The following is a 15,633-nucleotide window of genomic DNA, read 5'->3' on the forward strand; positions in this document are numbered from 1 at the left end:
CCCAAGTGTCCATCAAATGTGGCATATACCAAGGTGATGCACTCTCCCCACTGCTGTTCTGCATAGGACTGAACCCCCTAAGCCAAGTAATCACCAAGACAGGCTATGGATACCGCCTCCGAAATGGAGCTACAATCAGTCACCTCCTCTACATGGATGACATAAAGCTGTATGCTAAGAGCGAAAGGGACATAGATTCCCTGATCCACACAACCAAGATCTACAGCAGCGACATCGGGATGTCATTCGGGCTTGAGAAATGTAGTCGGATGGTGACTAAGAGAGGAAAGGTAGTCCGCACTGAAGGGGTCTCACTCCCTGAAGGAACAATAGCAGACATTGAGGACAGCTACAAGTACCTTGGTATACCACAAGCCAATGGCAACCTCGAACTGGCAACAAGGAAAGCGGCTACGGCCAAATACCTCCAGCGAGTGAGGCAAGCCCTAAGAAGCCAGCTCAATGGCAAGAATAAGACCCGGGCAATAAACAGCTATGCCCTGCCAGTGATCAGATACCCTGCAGGAATAATAAGGTGGCCAAAGGAAGAGATTCAGACCACGGACGTTAAGACCCGAAAGCTCCTAACCATGCATGGAGGGTTCCATCCCAAATCCAGCACCCTGAGACTGTACGCAAGCCGAAAGGAAGGAGGCCGGGGACTAGTGAGTGTGAGAGCCACTGTCCAGGATGAAACATCCAAGCTCCATGAATACATCAAGGAGAAGGCTCCAACGGATGACGTACTCAGAGAATGTCTCAGACAATGGGGAACAGAAGATGAGGCGCTGGAAGAGGGACCATCATGGGAGGACAAGCCCCTACACGGGATGTACCACCGGACCATAACTGAAGTGGCTGATCTCAAGAAGTCCTATCAGTGGCTAGAGAGGGCTGGCCTGAAGGACAGCACAGAGGCACTCATCCTGGCTGCTCAGGAGCAGGCCTTGAGCACCAGAGCCATCGAGGCCCAGATATACCACACCAGACAAGACCCAAGGTGTAGGTTGTGCAAAGAGGCACCTGAGACGATCCAACACATAACTGCAGGGTGTAAGATGCTGGCAGGGAAAGCCTACATGGAACGCCATAACCAGGTGGCTGGCATAGTCTACCGAAACATCTGTGCGGAGTATGGACTGGAAACCCCAAGGTCAAAATGGGAAACACCTCCGAAGGTGGTGGAGAATGACAGAGCGAAGATCCTGTGGGACTTCCAGATCCAGACTGACAAGATGGTAATGGCGAACCAACCAGATATCGTGATCATAGATAAAGGGCAGCGGAAAGCCGTTGTAGTGGATGTAGTGGTCCCAAGTGATGGAAACATCAGGAAGAAGGAACATGAGAAACTCGAGAAATACCAAGGGCTCAGAGAGGAGCTGGAGAGAGCCTGGAAGGTAAAGGTGACAGTCGTGCCTGTGGTGGTCGGAGCACTCGGGGCAGTGACCCCCAAACTAGATGAGTGGTTGCAACAGATCCCGGGAACAACATCGGACATCTCAGTCCAGAAATGTGCAGTGCTGGGAACAGCAAGGATACTGCGCAGAACCCTCAAGCTTCCTGGCCTCTGGTAGAGGACCCGAGCTGAATGAGGGACGGACACCACCCGAGGGGTGAGATGAGGATTTTTTTTTTTTTTATATATACACACATGGGCCGGTGGTTAGCACGTCGGCTTCACAGTGCAGAGGTACCGGGTTCGATTCCAGCTCCGGCCTCCCTGTGTGGAGTTTGCATGTTCTCCCCGGGCCTGCGTGGCTTTTCTACGGGTGCTCCGCTTTCCTCCCACATTCCAAAAACATGCGTGGCAGGCTGATTGAACACTCTAAATTGTCCCTAGGTGTGAGTGTGAGTGCGAATGGTTGTTTGTTTCTGTGTGCCCTGCGATTGGCTGGCAACCGATTCAGGGTGTCCCCCGCCTACTGCCCGAAGACAGCTGGGATAGGCTCCAGCACCCCCCGCGACCCTAGTGAGGATCAAGCGGTTTGGAAGATTAATGAATGAATATATATATATATATATATATATATATATATATAGTGGGTGTGTATATATATATGTATATGTGGGTGTGGGGGTACATATATATATATATATAGATATATATATACATACACACACACACACACACACACACACATATTTTAACATGACTTTATAAGTCAGTTTGAATGTACCGTATTTTCACGACTATTCGACGCATCGTACTAATGGCCGCAGTCTCATTAATGGGTGACATTTCTGTATTTTACACATACACAGGACGCATCGTACTAATGGCCGCAGTTTTACAGTGGTAAAACATACGGCATGCATGCGCGCACTCTAACACGTTAGCTTGCAGCATACGGTAGCATGCCAAGACATACAGATATGATAAAAACACGTTTTTAAAAAGGCAACGAAAGCAGAACTGAGTTCGGGTGTATTTTATTTAGCCATCGTACAATGTTCTCACGTTTTTCGATCAATCATCACCCAGAAATCCATCAAAGTCCTCATCCTCTGTATCAGAAGCAGAGGACTGCACATCTCAGTTGTCATTGAATGCATCACATGCTAGTGTGAGTTGCTACGCATTGCCGAGTGAAAAGAAGGAGTAGCAACAGCAAAGTCAACATTTCTCTCGTGTGAAGCTTTCCCACATTTGAAAGTAAAGAACAGAGCGAAACATGGTGGCAGCGCGTGTGTGTGTAGAAAGAATTGAACAATTGTGCAAGTACCGTAATCCATCAAAAACACCGCGTTCCCTCTCGTTGTTGCGTATTGTGGCGTAACTCGCCAAGCGCTGCCTCTCACTCTTTGTAAAGTTGTGTTTGCCACCAATCATCCATTGTTCCCATGCCGTTTGCAACTTTACTTTGAACGCCCGGTTGATGCCAATGTCCAGCGGTTGGAGTTCTTTAGTCAAGCCTCCGGGAATAACGGCAAGCTCAGAGTTCATTTGCTTGACTTGTTTTTTTCACTGCTGCTGTGAGATGGGCACGCATGCCAAAAGCATAACCGGTGGCTTTAAGTTTGAACTGAGCTTCGTAGGCGTGTCTTTTTGTCAAATTTATTTTCAGGGGTTCTTAGAAACCAAAACCGGAGTTGTTTTGCAACAATGCACATTGCCACACTCTATACAAGTGTTGGTACTGGCTTGAGGCATCCACTTACACGCCCACCCTTCACCATTGGCGGACTAGCTTGCCTGTCCTCTCTTTCTCCCTCTCCATATATGTATATATACACGCCCACCCTTCCATGATTGGCCGACTTCTTTCCCGCATGCCTGGCCACAGTCACTTCCGCCTTTTCTCTATATAAACAGCGTGTCGGCTGTCAGTCAGATTTTGGAACTCAGCCCATATAAAGGACGCTCCGCACCATAAAGCGTCCTGTCCATTTTGGAGAAAATTTAAGACTTTTAATGGCGCCTTATAGTCGTGAAAATACGGTAAGTGAGAAGGCACACACGGTCGGTGTAGTCTCATTTAGGTTGTGTGCTCGAACCTTCCCTCAGGTAACCAGCTCTCCTGTCTCGATGGATATGAATGGTCTATCCGTACCCACAGAGTTCTTGTCCCGCCACAATTCAGATGGGGTCATCACCTTTGTCGACCCACGCTGCATCAACGTTATTGGTTATCAGCCTCAGGTAAGATACAAAGATTAGATTAATTTATGATGTGAATGTTACTCCTGCTCCTTTCTTGTGGCGAGAGACTCAAACATAAACATGGAGAGGGAGATCGCATCTTTTCTTTCTTTCACATGTGAGCAAAAGTATTGGAACATTACACAGTCTTTATTGTTGCCCATGCCTGTTGCATTCCATTGATTATTCATACAATGAATAAAAAATGTGGAATGTGAACCCAAAGCAAGACTCAAGCTCAAGAGGTGTGCATGCCTCTTCACCCTGACATCTCTCTTTGCATGTCGGAATATGTGTGCTATAGTTTTCTGTGTGATGCGTCAAAAAATATATGGCAGTGACAGTTTAAGTTATGCTTGAAACCAGGGGTCGGAAACCTTTTTGGCTAAGAGAGCCATAAAAGCAAAATATTTGGAAATGTATTTCAGTTAGTGCCATGTATACATGTATGTGTGTGTATATTTAAAAAAAAAAAATCCTCGTCTCACCCCCCCTCGGGTGGTGCCGTCCCTCATTCAGCTCGGGTCCTCTACTAGAGGCCAGGAAGCTTGAGGGTTCTGTGCAGTATCCTTGCTGTTCCCAGCACTGCACATTTCTGGACTGAGATGTCCGATGTTGCAACCACTCATCTAGTTTGGGGGTCACGGCCCCGAGTGCTCCGACCACCACAGGCACGACTGTCACCTTTACCTTCCAGGCTCTCTCCAGCTCCTCTCTGAGCCCGTGGTATTTCTCGAGTTTCTCGTGTTCCTTCTTTCTGATGTTTCCATCACTTGGGACCGCTACATCCACTACAACGGCTTTCCTCTGCCCTTTATCTATGATCACGATATCTGGTTGGTTCGCCATTGCCATCTTGTCAGTCTGGATCTGGAAGTCCCACAGGATTTTTGCTCTCTCATTCTCCACCACCTTCGGAGGTGTTTCCCATTTTGACCTTGGGGTTTCCAGTCCATACTCCGCACAGATGTTTCGGTAGACTATGCCAGCCACCTGGTTATGGCGTTCCATATAGGCGTTCCCTGCCAGCATCTTACACCCTGCAGTTATGTGTTGGATCGTCTCAGATGCCTCTTTGCACAACCTACAGCTTGGGTCTTGTCTGGTGTGGTATATCTGGGCCTCAATGGCTCTGGTGCTCAGGGCCTACTCAGGGCAACCTCCTTGTGATGTAAACTCCCATATGCCTTTCCAGTACCTTTCAGTTTCCAGTCTTGGTGGGTCAGCTCTGTTGTTAGGACCCTGCCACTGAGCGTATACCTTCGCAGGTTGTGTTGCGAACAGCCTGTTTATTCGTCTGGCCTCATTCTCTTTCGTGTACCGCTTTAGGCGGCTGGACAAGGCTTGGAGCCTTTGTTTGGCAGTTTCGAGTGCTTCAGGTATGGTCATCTGGATGTACCTCTCGGGTATCGGCCTTTTCATCACACCTCTCTGGGCCTCCGTCAGTTGATGCACATCTTTCTGAGCCGCCTTGATCTTAGCCTCCAACCGTCTTCTCCATGGTGGGTAACGTATCTCATGGCTTCAATGGTTGCTCTTATAGCCAAGCATCTCAAGGATCACTGATGCTGAAGCGTATATCAGCTCATTTATTTCCATGATCGTTACGGTAGGGATCGCCCTCAGTGCTGCATTCACACTTTCAGGTGGTACTTCACATAGCCGTTGTAATCGGTTTCTAGGTTGCCCAGCTTTCATTCTCGCCATGATCTTAAATTTCAGGTCAGTTGCTGCCTCGCTCAGCATTTCATTCATTGGGGCTGGCCTCCCAATCTCATCATCTGCATTCATTCGGGCTTGCCTCCCAATCTCTGGTACCTCTTCCTCTGATCTGGCAGCCTGGGGCCCTTCATCATGGAACCTGCGTTGTACCTCATCAATCTCAAGTTGTGACAGCAGTTGCCGTTTGTGGATGTTGGAACACTGAGTTGCTAGTTGTTTCGTGGTCAACCGTGACTGTGGGTTTCGAAGTAACCATTCAGCCCACATTCTCTGCATGTAACCCCTCTGACTAGGGTTGCTTGAGTAGTAGCATTCCAACAGAGCCATGTTATCGCATCTCCCCTAGTGTGAAAAAATCTTCATGCATTAACACCATTCCCACTCTCCTGCCCCCATACAACGCAAAAACCCCTGTTGCGTTCCACAAAACCTTTTTCTCTGCTCCTGCCTCACGACGAGATTCACTACAACGAAGTCGAATGCAACAGCCACCTCTTCTGCTTCGTTCAGAAACGGCAACAGCAACCACCACACTTGTTCACACATGCGCAGTAGTCCAGAAGAAGATGGAGGCTCCGGCAAGAAGAACTGAGCCAGTGTAAAAAGACAGCCAAAGCTTTTAAAGGTTTTCAAGGTGGGCCGTTGTGGTGTTATAGATTCATGAAATGGAATCCTGTCTATTAGGGCACGCACGACGTTCTGTCAGCAGCTCCCTCCCAATTACGAGGACAAACTTGCTTCGTTACGCACATTCACACAAAGATAGCAGCGAATTCCATCAGCCCAGATGAAATAATAAATATGGTCGAAGACCCTCTGACATTTGATTTTTCTCTCTGCCAATGATGATCATTATTAAGCGGCTGGCTATAGAAATAATTTCATATATCTTTTCCCATTTATATGATTTGTATTATAGCCTAGTGGGCTGCAGTATTTCTCCTCGTAATTACGCAGATGCGCATCAAGTTCTCTCTTTGTCTGGCCCCTTATTATGTGTTTTAGCGTAATTTCGTTGTGCAGATGCATTTATCATGCTCATAAAATTATGGAGATTACAGTGATCACTCGCTACTTCGCGGTTCGTTTATCGCGACTTCAGTGCATCGTGGATTTTTTCAAACATTAAAAAATATATATATATTTATATATGTATATATTTTTTTTACATATACATGGAGTACGTACTGTATATGTTGCTCTACGTGACTCACTGTTGTTTTGCAGCTTCTCGCGGACCGTTTGCGGACTTTAAAAAAAATGTTAACCTGTTTATATTACCGTATTTTCACGACTATTCGACGCATCGTACTAATGGCCGCAGTCTCATTAATGGGTGACATTTCTGTATTTTACACATACACAGGACGCATCGTACTAATGGCCGCAGTTTTACAGTGGTAAAACATACGCCAGCTTAAACATACGGCATGCATGCGTGCACTCTAACACGTTAGCTTGCAGCATACGGTAGCATGCCAAGACATACAGATATGATAAAAACACGTTTTTAAAAAGGCAACGAAAGCAGAACTGAGTTCGGGTGTATTTTATTTAGCCATCGTACAATGTTCTCACGTTTATCGATCAATCATCACCCAGAAATCCATCAAAGTCCTCATCCTCTGTATCAGAAGCAGAGGACTGCACATCTCAGTTGTCATTGAATGCATCACATGCTAGTGTGAGTTGCTACGCATTGCCGAGCGGAAAGAAGGAGTAGCAACAGCAAAGTCAACATTTCTCTCGTGTGAAGCTTTCCCACATTTGAAAGTAAAGAACAGAGCGAAACATGCTGGCAGCGCGTGTGTGTGTAGAAAGAATTGAACAATTGTGCAAGTACCGTAATCCATCAAAAACGCTGTGTTCCCTCTCGTTGTTGCGTATTGTGGCGTAACTCGCCCAGCGCTGCCTCTCACTCTTTGTAAAGTTGTGTTTGCCACCGATCATCCATTGTTCCCATGCCGTTCGCAACTTTACTTTGAACGCCCGGTTGATGCCAATGTCCAGCGGTTGGAGTTCTTTAGTCAAGCCTCCGGGAATAACAGCAAGCTCAGAGTTCATTTGCTTGACTTGTTTTTTCACCGCTGCTGTGAGATGGGCACGCATGCCAAAAGCATAACCGGTGGCTTTAAGTTTGAACTGAGCTTCGTAGGCGTGTCTTTTTGTCGAATTTATTTTCAGGGGTTCTTAGAAACCAAAACCGGAGTTGTTTTGCAACAATGCACATTGCCACACTCTATACAAGTGTTGGTACTGGCTTGAGGCGTCCACTTACACGCCCACCCTTCACCATTGGCGGACTAGCTTGCCTGTCCTCTCTCTCCCTCTCCATATCAGTATATATACACGCCCACCCTTCCCTGATTGGCCAACTTCTTTCCGCCTGGCCACAGTCACTTCCGCCTTTTCTCTCTATAAACAGCGTGTCGGCTGTCAGTCAGATTTTGGAACTCGGCGCATATAAAGGACGCTCCGCTCCATAAGGCGTCCTGTCCATTTTGGAGAAAATTTAAGACTTTTAATGGCGCCTTATAGTCGTGAAAATACGGTAATTAGACGCAACTTCGCGGATTTTCGTTTATCGCGGGTGGTTTTGGTCCCCATTAACCGCAATAAACGAGGGATTACTGTATTTTTACCTTAAGAAATTTTGTGGGTTTTTTTCTGCGGGGGTTGAGCAGGGGACCGCACCCGGAAGTGCTCCATGGCGGCAGGGACGCAGAAGCAAACCCCCGCCTACTCATTGGCCAGCGGTTTACAGTACGGTGCGGTGCATTTAATTACAAAATAGATTTTTCTTCATAAATCTGAGCATGCAGCTCTTAATCAGGTGCGGTCTGTAGCCCGGAATTTACGGTATATAATATAAATAACTATTTTAAAAGTTAATTGTCTGAGATTTTCTCTGAAAAGTTAAAGAAATGACTTGGCACACAGGGAAAATTGTCTTCAATATCGGCGGAAAGCATCTCTGAGAGCAAACGACGGTAGTTGCCCCGATGATCACACACTCGAGCTCCCTTCCCGCCAATTCAGACTTTTATTGTAACATACAAGGAAAATACTGCCCCCGATATTTGCATACCGCACCACCAGTCCGGATCCTCGCGAGTGATTGGTTCCCTGTTTTTAACCTCCAGTACGTTGGCGCCTTTTCTGTCTGGTCTACATCGGATTAACGTGTTGCAGACTTTGCGGATGGCCAATGTCGCCTGGGCGCAACAGGTGTTCTCAACTCGTCTTTTGTTGTTCAACCGCTGTTCCCGAATTATTCATTCCCCTTTTGTGACCGAGTTTCGCCCTCTCCCCTGTGATCGCCCACCTGTATTGACGTGCTAATGGTGGACTTCAACAGTCCTCCGTCCAGGTGGGCTTTGTGCACAAGCATTTGGGGGTTTAGATGTGCCCAACTTAAATGAAACTTTAAACATGATACACTTTTGCTCATAGATTCCTCTAACATTAAGTCAACAAAATGTCAGTATAATAAACGTCTGAATGTATTCTTATAAATAATTTTGTGATCGTACTCACCATTAATGTGAATGGTTTTCCGTTCCTCACGATTGCTAAAAATCCAGCAAAACGAGCGTAATTATAGTCAGTTTGCCAAGTCCATATGCGGAGTTGCTGCTGGCTAGTTTGCTCAATAGCTTGCAAGTCTCCTTTCCGCTGTCTCTCGTAGGCTATTTTGTTGCGAATGTAGCATGGCGCGTGCCGCTTTCCATTAAACCGTTTCATCGATGGTATTTTGTCATTGCAAATCAGACACACCATAGAACCTGTTTTCTCCACAAAGGCGAATCCTTCGGTCCATTTGTCCTGATGTCTACCATACTCATCATCTTTTTTTAATTTCGCCATCTTATTCGTTTCAGACTAGCTTTGAGCTAATGACTGAGCGGGTTGATTCAAAAGAGGGCGCTTCCCTCTTTCCGCAGCAACAGCCAACATATGCCAGTATTATCAGCACTTTGTATGCAGCGATGGCTGTTTGAAAGTGCTCTATGAATACTGTTGACTTGACTTGACTTATCCAATCAAATTTGCTCCTGGAGCCAACTGCAGCCCTAAACAGGAAATAAGCAGTTAAAAAAAATCAATGGATGGATTCAACAAGCAAGAATATTTTGTTTTATCTGTGAGCCAGATGCAATTATCAAAAGAGCCACACATGGCTCGCGAGCTATAGGTTCCCGACCCTCTTTTATAAGATTTGCTTTCACCTTTAATTATTGGGATCATTTGGGTTGTTTGGGAGGCGCAGATGTTCACACACCAGACAGACTGAGGTTGCAATGACAGTAATATGTAACGTGAACACTTACACACACACACACGCACACACACGCACACACACACACACACACACACACACACTCACAATTGGATTCCATCCTAAAATCCCAATTAAGTACTAAGACATTAGGATACACCCGTTAATCCCTGCTAATTATTGATGACCATGATCTTCCTGTGGTCTAATAAATATAAAAAGCCTTCTCGTAAAGATCGCACGGAGGACACATATTTGTACTTCTAAGTAACCTAATACCAGAGTCAAGATGACATAACTTGTTCCGTACTTAAAAAATGTCAAAGTGTTGGCTATGGTTTTAATCATACAAGCAAGAGCAATTATTTCCGTGGTTGTAGTCTCTTGACATTAAAATAGAAACACATATTAGCTATTTCAATATTTCCATTGAAACATTCTTGTCACGATGGGTTCTTTGATGAAATCCACATGATCCTCAGACATTCGGCATAATATCAAAATATTTTGTGATGTGCTTACAACGCAAATACCACTGACAAAATGAAAAACAGTTGCTGGCATTGAGACATTTTCTTGATGCTTCTTTGTCCCTTAGTGCCATTCCTTCATATTTCTCAACAGATGTGGAAGCAACTCAATGTCATGGCTGCATTTGCGTTTCATTGTATTTTTCCACACCATTAAAAAAAAAAACAACCCATTGTCTGAAGAAAAAAAATCCTATTTAAGTCACTGCTGGGTCGGTTTGCATTTTACAAAATGCATTTTACAAAAACGCGGGCCACGGACAGTAGACCTTGAACTCGCAACCAAAATACCTCTTCCATAATCAGAAATGACGCTTCAAGCGTGCACTGCTTCATTCTAACAGTTCGGAAACACAGAGTCATTCAACTGTGCCGTTTGGTTATTAAGAGTTCCGCAAAAAAGCGTGCCAGAAGTAGGACTGAACGATCTTGGAAAATAATCTAATCGTTCCTCAAATTTGCTGTTTAATTTTCTCACGGTCATTTTCTCATGCATCTTGACAAATGGTATTAGACAAATTATGCAGCATAGGATACGAAGATAAAGGCAAATGAAACATTAGTTAATATACACGGTTTATCTTCTACAGTTCCAAGTATAAATTGACTAAATACTTTGACATGCAGTTGGCGAGCATACACCATGACAACCTAATTCTGCCACCCAAGTGTGGAGTAAACATAATTATTTAATGTTACTGGAAATTAGTAACTTCCAAAATAAAGCGGAGATGAATAACACAAACAAATCTGTAGCTGTACTGCTTCCTCCATATCATTTTGTTACATGAAATATGTAACTGTGGACTGCACTTCACTCAACTTGTCATATAGATCGACATAAAAATAAAACATACGTATAAAAATCTAATCTTATCAATCTGCAGAAAGTGACATTACACATGCTAACGAGTTGGTAAAGCATGATTATACCAGTTTATGACATTGCACCAGTTTATGGATAAGCACCCGCAGTAATGACACCAGTTTATCAATGAAATAAAGAGCAGCACATTTTATTTTAGTTTAGTGAATGAAGCATGTGTCCAAATTTATCCTCTTAATATTTGTCCGCTTGACAACTTTGCATGGCTCTGCTATTTGCAAATCATTTGACAGAGGATGCAACCACCTGGTTGTTGTTTTTCAGAGGTACCGTATTTTCCACACTAAATGGCGCACTAGATTATGATGTGCACCTTCAATGAATGGTATATTTTTTTATTTTTTTTCATATATGGGATGCACCGCATTATAAGACACAATCTACAATGCATCCACAAGATGGAGCTAAGCTCAAGGAAATGCCAACAGAACACGACACTACACTTACACCCTGATTTATATAGCGACGAGCAGATGTCAGTCTAGCAAGGAAACATTTTGGGGTTGATTTACTACCGTCATGACCATACACAAGGAACATAGGATTTTAAGGCCCGCTGTGAGCTTTTAAGAAAATGAATGGCTTTTAGGTACGCCTTTTTCTGCGGAAAATACTGTATTTCTGCTGCCGCCACCAGTGGATGTTTGCTGTTGCAGTAGGGGCATCAACTTTGAAAATGTTTTGTCCGAAAACCTACCCAGCAGGCAAAATATACTTCGGAGGCATTGTGAAGAGCTATTACTTTTATTTCACATGCGCCGTACACAGCAGACAGCCATGGTGGTCCACACACTCGTGCAGACACTTCCCCACTAATACCCACAAGTGCACCAGCATAAGGCGGCAGCCGAAACAGCACAAAACACATGGCAAGTCTTTTTTTCTTCATCTTGCCAGGTGAACAAGCCCAAGCATGTTAGATATTTGCCCCTTCTCATGAGACAGAAACCTTACTGAACGCTTACGCGGCAGTGTTAACTTTGCCTTCTGTGAACCCCTCTGTCCCGCCTCTCGCCAACCCGTCTCAGCCTCTGCTCCACTCTAATAACAGTAATGATCAGTCACATCGCAGCCTTTGCGATGAGAAAATCACATTTTATCAAATCCCGATTGTATATTGCAAATGCAATTAATTTTTCAGCCCTAGACGGAACCCAGTGCGTCAGGCAATACAGATGGAAGCGGCCCAGAACACGCGATGCAGATTAGTTAAAAAAATAGGCTGCATTTGGAAATTAATGGGATGGGAGCGCCCTCTGCCTCTCTGAAAAGACACACGCTTAGAGTGGAGTTAAGGTATGAAAGTGAATTTCCGAATGAACCCTGTGTTGACAGCAGCGAGCGAGTTATGGTTGGATGAAACGTCCGCTTTTAACGACAAAAAAGTTTCCCTTTTCGTTTGAAGTGGCTTACCTTAAATAGAATCCCATGTGGCATTGCGGCCAGGTAGAAACCGTGTCCGTTATCGGGCCTTTTGTGGCCATAAATACTTGTGGATCCCTCTTAAGGAAGCTGCATGCCAAATGAGCGATATGTCATATATTAGTTGCCATATCTACTACTACTACTACTTGTACTTCTTCCTCATCTTCTTCTATTTTCTATTGGCTATATCTGTTGGCAAATACCTTTGGTGCATGAATGCCACCAATTTAGCATGCTAAAGAATCAATTTATGTTGTCAGCTTAGGCCACTGTGTTGATACACAAATCCTATACACTGCACCACACTGACGCTGCAGACTGGAAATATGTATTTATATAATATATAATGTATACTCAAATTACAGTAACATACCAATCACCATTCATTTTCCGAACCTCTTAATCCTCACTAGGGTCGCGGGGGGTGCTGGAGCCTATCCCAGCCGTTTTATGAAAGTCAAAACAAAGTAGTAGTTTTTCTTACTACTGTTGACCGTAAACAAATAAAAATGACAGCATGAAGTACATCTACACTGACAGCAAGGACCCTATTTTGGGTCATGCAGCTCAAACGGTGAAGTTACCCTCTTGCTCCTGTGGCACATTGGTACTTGCCCTGTGTCCAATTACATTTGTCCCTCTTCTTGTTTTTGCATGGTTAAACCCAGCCTCATCAGAATATATAAATTCTTGCTGGATTTCTTCAGCATCCATTTGCAGGACTCTCTGAAACTTAATCATCATCATATCTTGTCGCGCCAGTACTGGATCCATTGCTTGGCAGCATCACTAGTGTCTAAGAGGTCTTGATCTGTGCAGGTGGGCCCCAGTTCACAATCCCGAAGAATGTGCTCCATTGTTTGTATTGGGTGGCCACACGGACATTCACTGCTGAGTGAGAGTCCCCATTTATAGGTGTTGTTCCCAGTCTTGCCTACTCTGGTTCTAGCTCTATTTAATGTCACCCAGTTCTTTCTTGACAGGGCTCTGAAACTTAATAAAAGACAAGAGGAGCTGTTCAATATATATTGCACAATAAAGTGGTGTGCAGCATACAATAGCGCGCCATGCTAACGTGAACAATACATTCATCCACATATTCATGACGCACTATGAATATCTGCCAAATAGTACCTGATACAGTTTTCTCAGGTGTTATTGAAAATATTGTTATCACTGATGACACCGGGTTGAATTTTGCTCAGCTTTATACAACTGTTATCCAAAACCATGTTAGCAATGGTTGTCCTCTGTGCACGAGTGAACATGGAACACCTTGGTGTCCTCGACCCTCAATCTTGGACAGGATAGGAAAGGAAATTTTCCAAGGAAGAAAATGAGAATTCAAAGAGGCCCCAGGGCTTTGTAATGAGAAGCAGCTAACCTTACAATCCTTATTTGTGTCTCAAGCAGTGGTTCTTAACCTTGTTAGAGGTTAAGAACCCAACCAGTTCATATGCACATTCATCGAACCCTTCATTCGTGAAAAATAAAACTATGATTTTTTTTTTTTTATAAATTGAACACATACAATACAATTTCTAGACATACAGTGAGTGTAATTTGTTTTAATTGTGCACAAAATGAATCCTGCATGTCGTACTATCATGACAGTCACACTTTGATACTGAGCAAACAATATTTCTCACAGCACTAATTGGACAAGCAATGTAATTTGACCATCTGCAGCCAGTGATGCCCAGGTGGGCGTGTCATTACTAATTGACACGTTGAGACGGGTGTGTCTTCACTTTCATAGCATAGGCTCCGTCGAACCCCTGAGAACGATACGCCAAACCCCTAGGGTTCGATCGAACCCAGGTTAAGAATGTTAAAGTGTGAAAATGCATGGAAAGTTTTGCAAATCACTGTGTGTAATGTTTTGCAAAAAGCGTGACAATGTTTCTGTGCTTATATTTGTGCGGCTCTGGACAGGTGTTTCGTTCCCTGAGTGTAAAAATCTGTTCATTGTGTGAAAATGGTCATTTTAGTCTGTAAACAACTATAAAAGCCTCCCAAGTGGGAGTCAGCATACGCATTCCAACAGTTAGAGTGCCTTTGATTAACCCAGAATAAGGTTCAGCTGTTGTAGTAGGCTTTTCCAGACCTTTTTTTAATTTTTATTAGAAGCCTGAAGGTTTAGTGCTCACGCTGACTGGTATTCACAACTGCTCATAATTGTCTTCACCTTGACCAAGGTCACAGTTGGAGCATGGAGCTGCCACTTGTCATGTTTTACTCTAATTTGGGTGTTGTTTTTATGATGAGCAATGTTCTATGTTTGGTGCAAACACATTTAATATGTTGGCCAATCATGGTTTCGTTTCATGAGACTCAAACACATTTTGATTACCGTATTTTCACGACTATTCGACGCATCGTACTAATGGCCGCAGTCTCATTAATGGGTGACATTTCTGTATTTTACACATACACAGGACGCATCGTACTAATGGCCGCAGTTTTACAGTGGTAAAACATACGCCAGCTTAAACATACGGCATGCATGCGCGCACGCTAACACGTTAGCTTGAAGCATACGGTAGCATGCCAAGACATACACATAAGATAAAAACACGTTTTTAAAAAGGCAACGAAAGCAGAACTGAGTTCGGGTGTATTTTATTTAGCCATCGTACAATGTTCTCACGTTTATCGATCAATCATCACCCAGAAATCCATCAAAGTCCTCATCCTCTGTATCAGAAGCAGAGGACTGCACATCTCAGTTGTCATTAAATGCATCACATGCTAGTGTGAGTTGCTACGCATTGCCGAGCGGAAAGAAGGAGTAGCAACAGCAAAGTCAACATTTCTCTCGTGTGAAGCTTTCCCACATTTGAAAGTAAAGAACAGAGCGAAACATGGTGGCAGCGCGTGTGTGTGTAGAAAGAATCGAACAATTGTGCAAGTACCGTAATCCATCAAAAACGCCGCGTTCCCTCTCGTTGTTGCGTATTGTGGCGTAACTCGCCAAGTGCTGCCTCTCACTCTTTGTAAAGTTGTGTTTGCCACCGATCATCCATTGTTCCCATGCCGTTTGCAACTTTACTTTGAACGCCCGGTTGATGCCAATGTCCAGCGGTTGGAGTTCTTTAGTCAACCCTCCGGGAATAACGGCAAGCTCAGAGTTCATTTGCTTGACTTG

General features: G+C 44.3%; 1 protein-coding gene across 1 annotated transcript in view; it reads left to right on the forward strand.

Annotated features, from left to right (window-relative positions):
• arnt2 (aryl-hydrocarbon receptor nuclear translocator 2) overlaps window positions 1-15,633 on the forward strand; it is a 113,974-nt gene that overhangs the window by 58,778 nt on the left and 39,563 nt on the right. Inside the window, exon 10 of the mRNA XM_052063916.1 lies at window positions 3,509-3,643. Coding sequence (XP_051919876.1) covers window positions 3,509-3,643 — 135 coding nt within the window. The remainder of the gene's footprint in view (window positions 1-3,508; window positions 3,644-15,633) is intronic.

The sequence above is a fragment of the Hippocampus zosterae genome, chromosome 4 (assembly GCF_025434085.1).
Source record: "Hippocampus zosterae strain Florida chromosome 4, ASM2543408v3, whole genome shotgun sequence".
Lineage (NCBI taxonomy): Eukaryota > Metazoa > Chordata > Actinopteri > Syngnathiformes > Syngnathidae > Hippocampus > Hippocampus zosterae.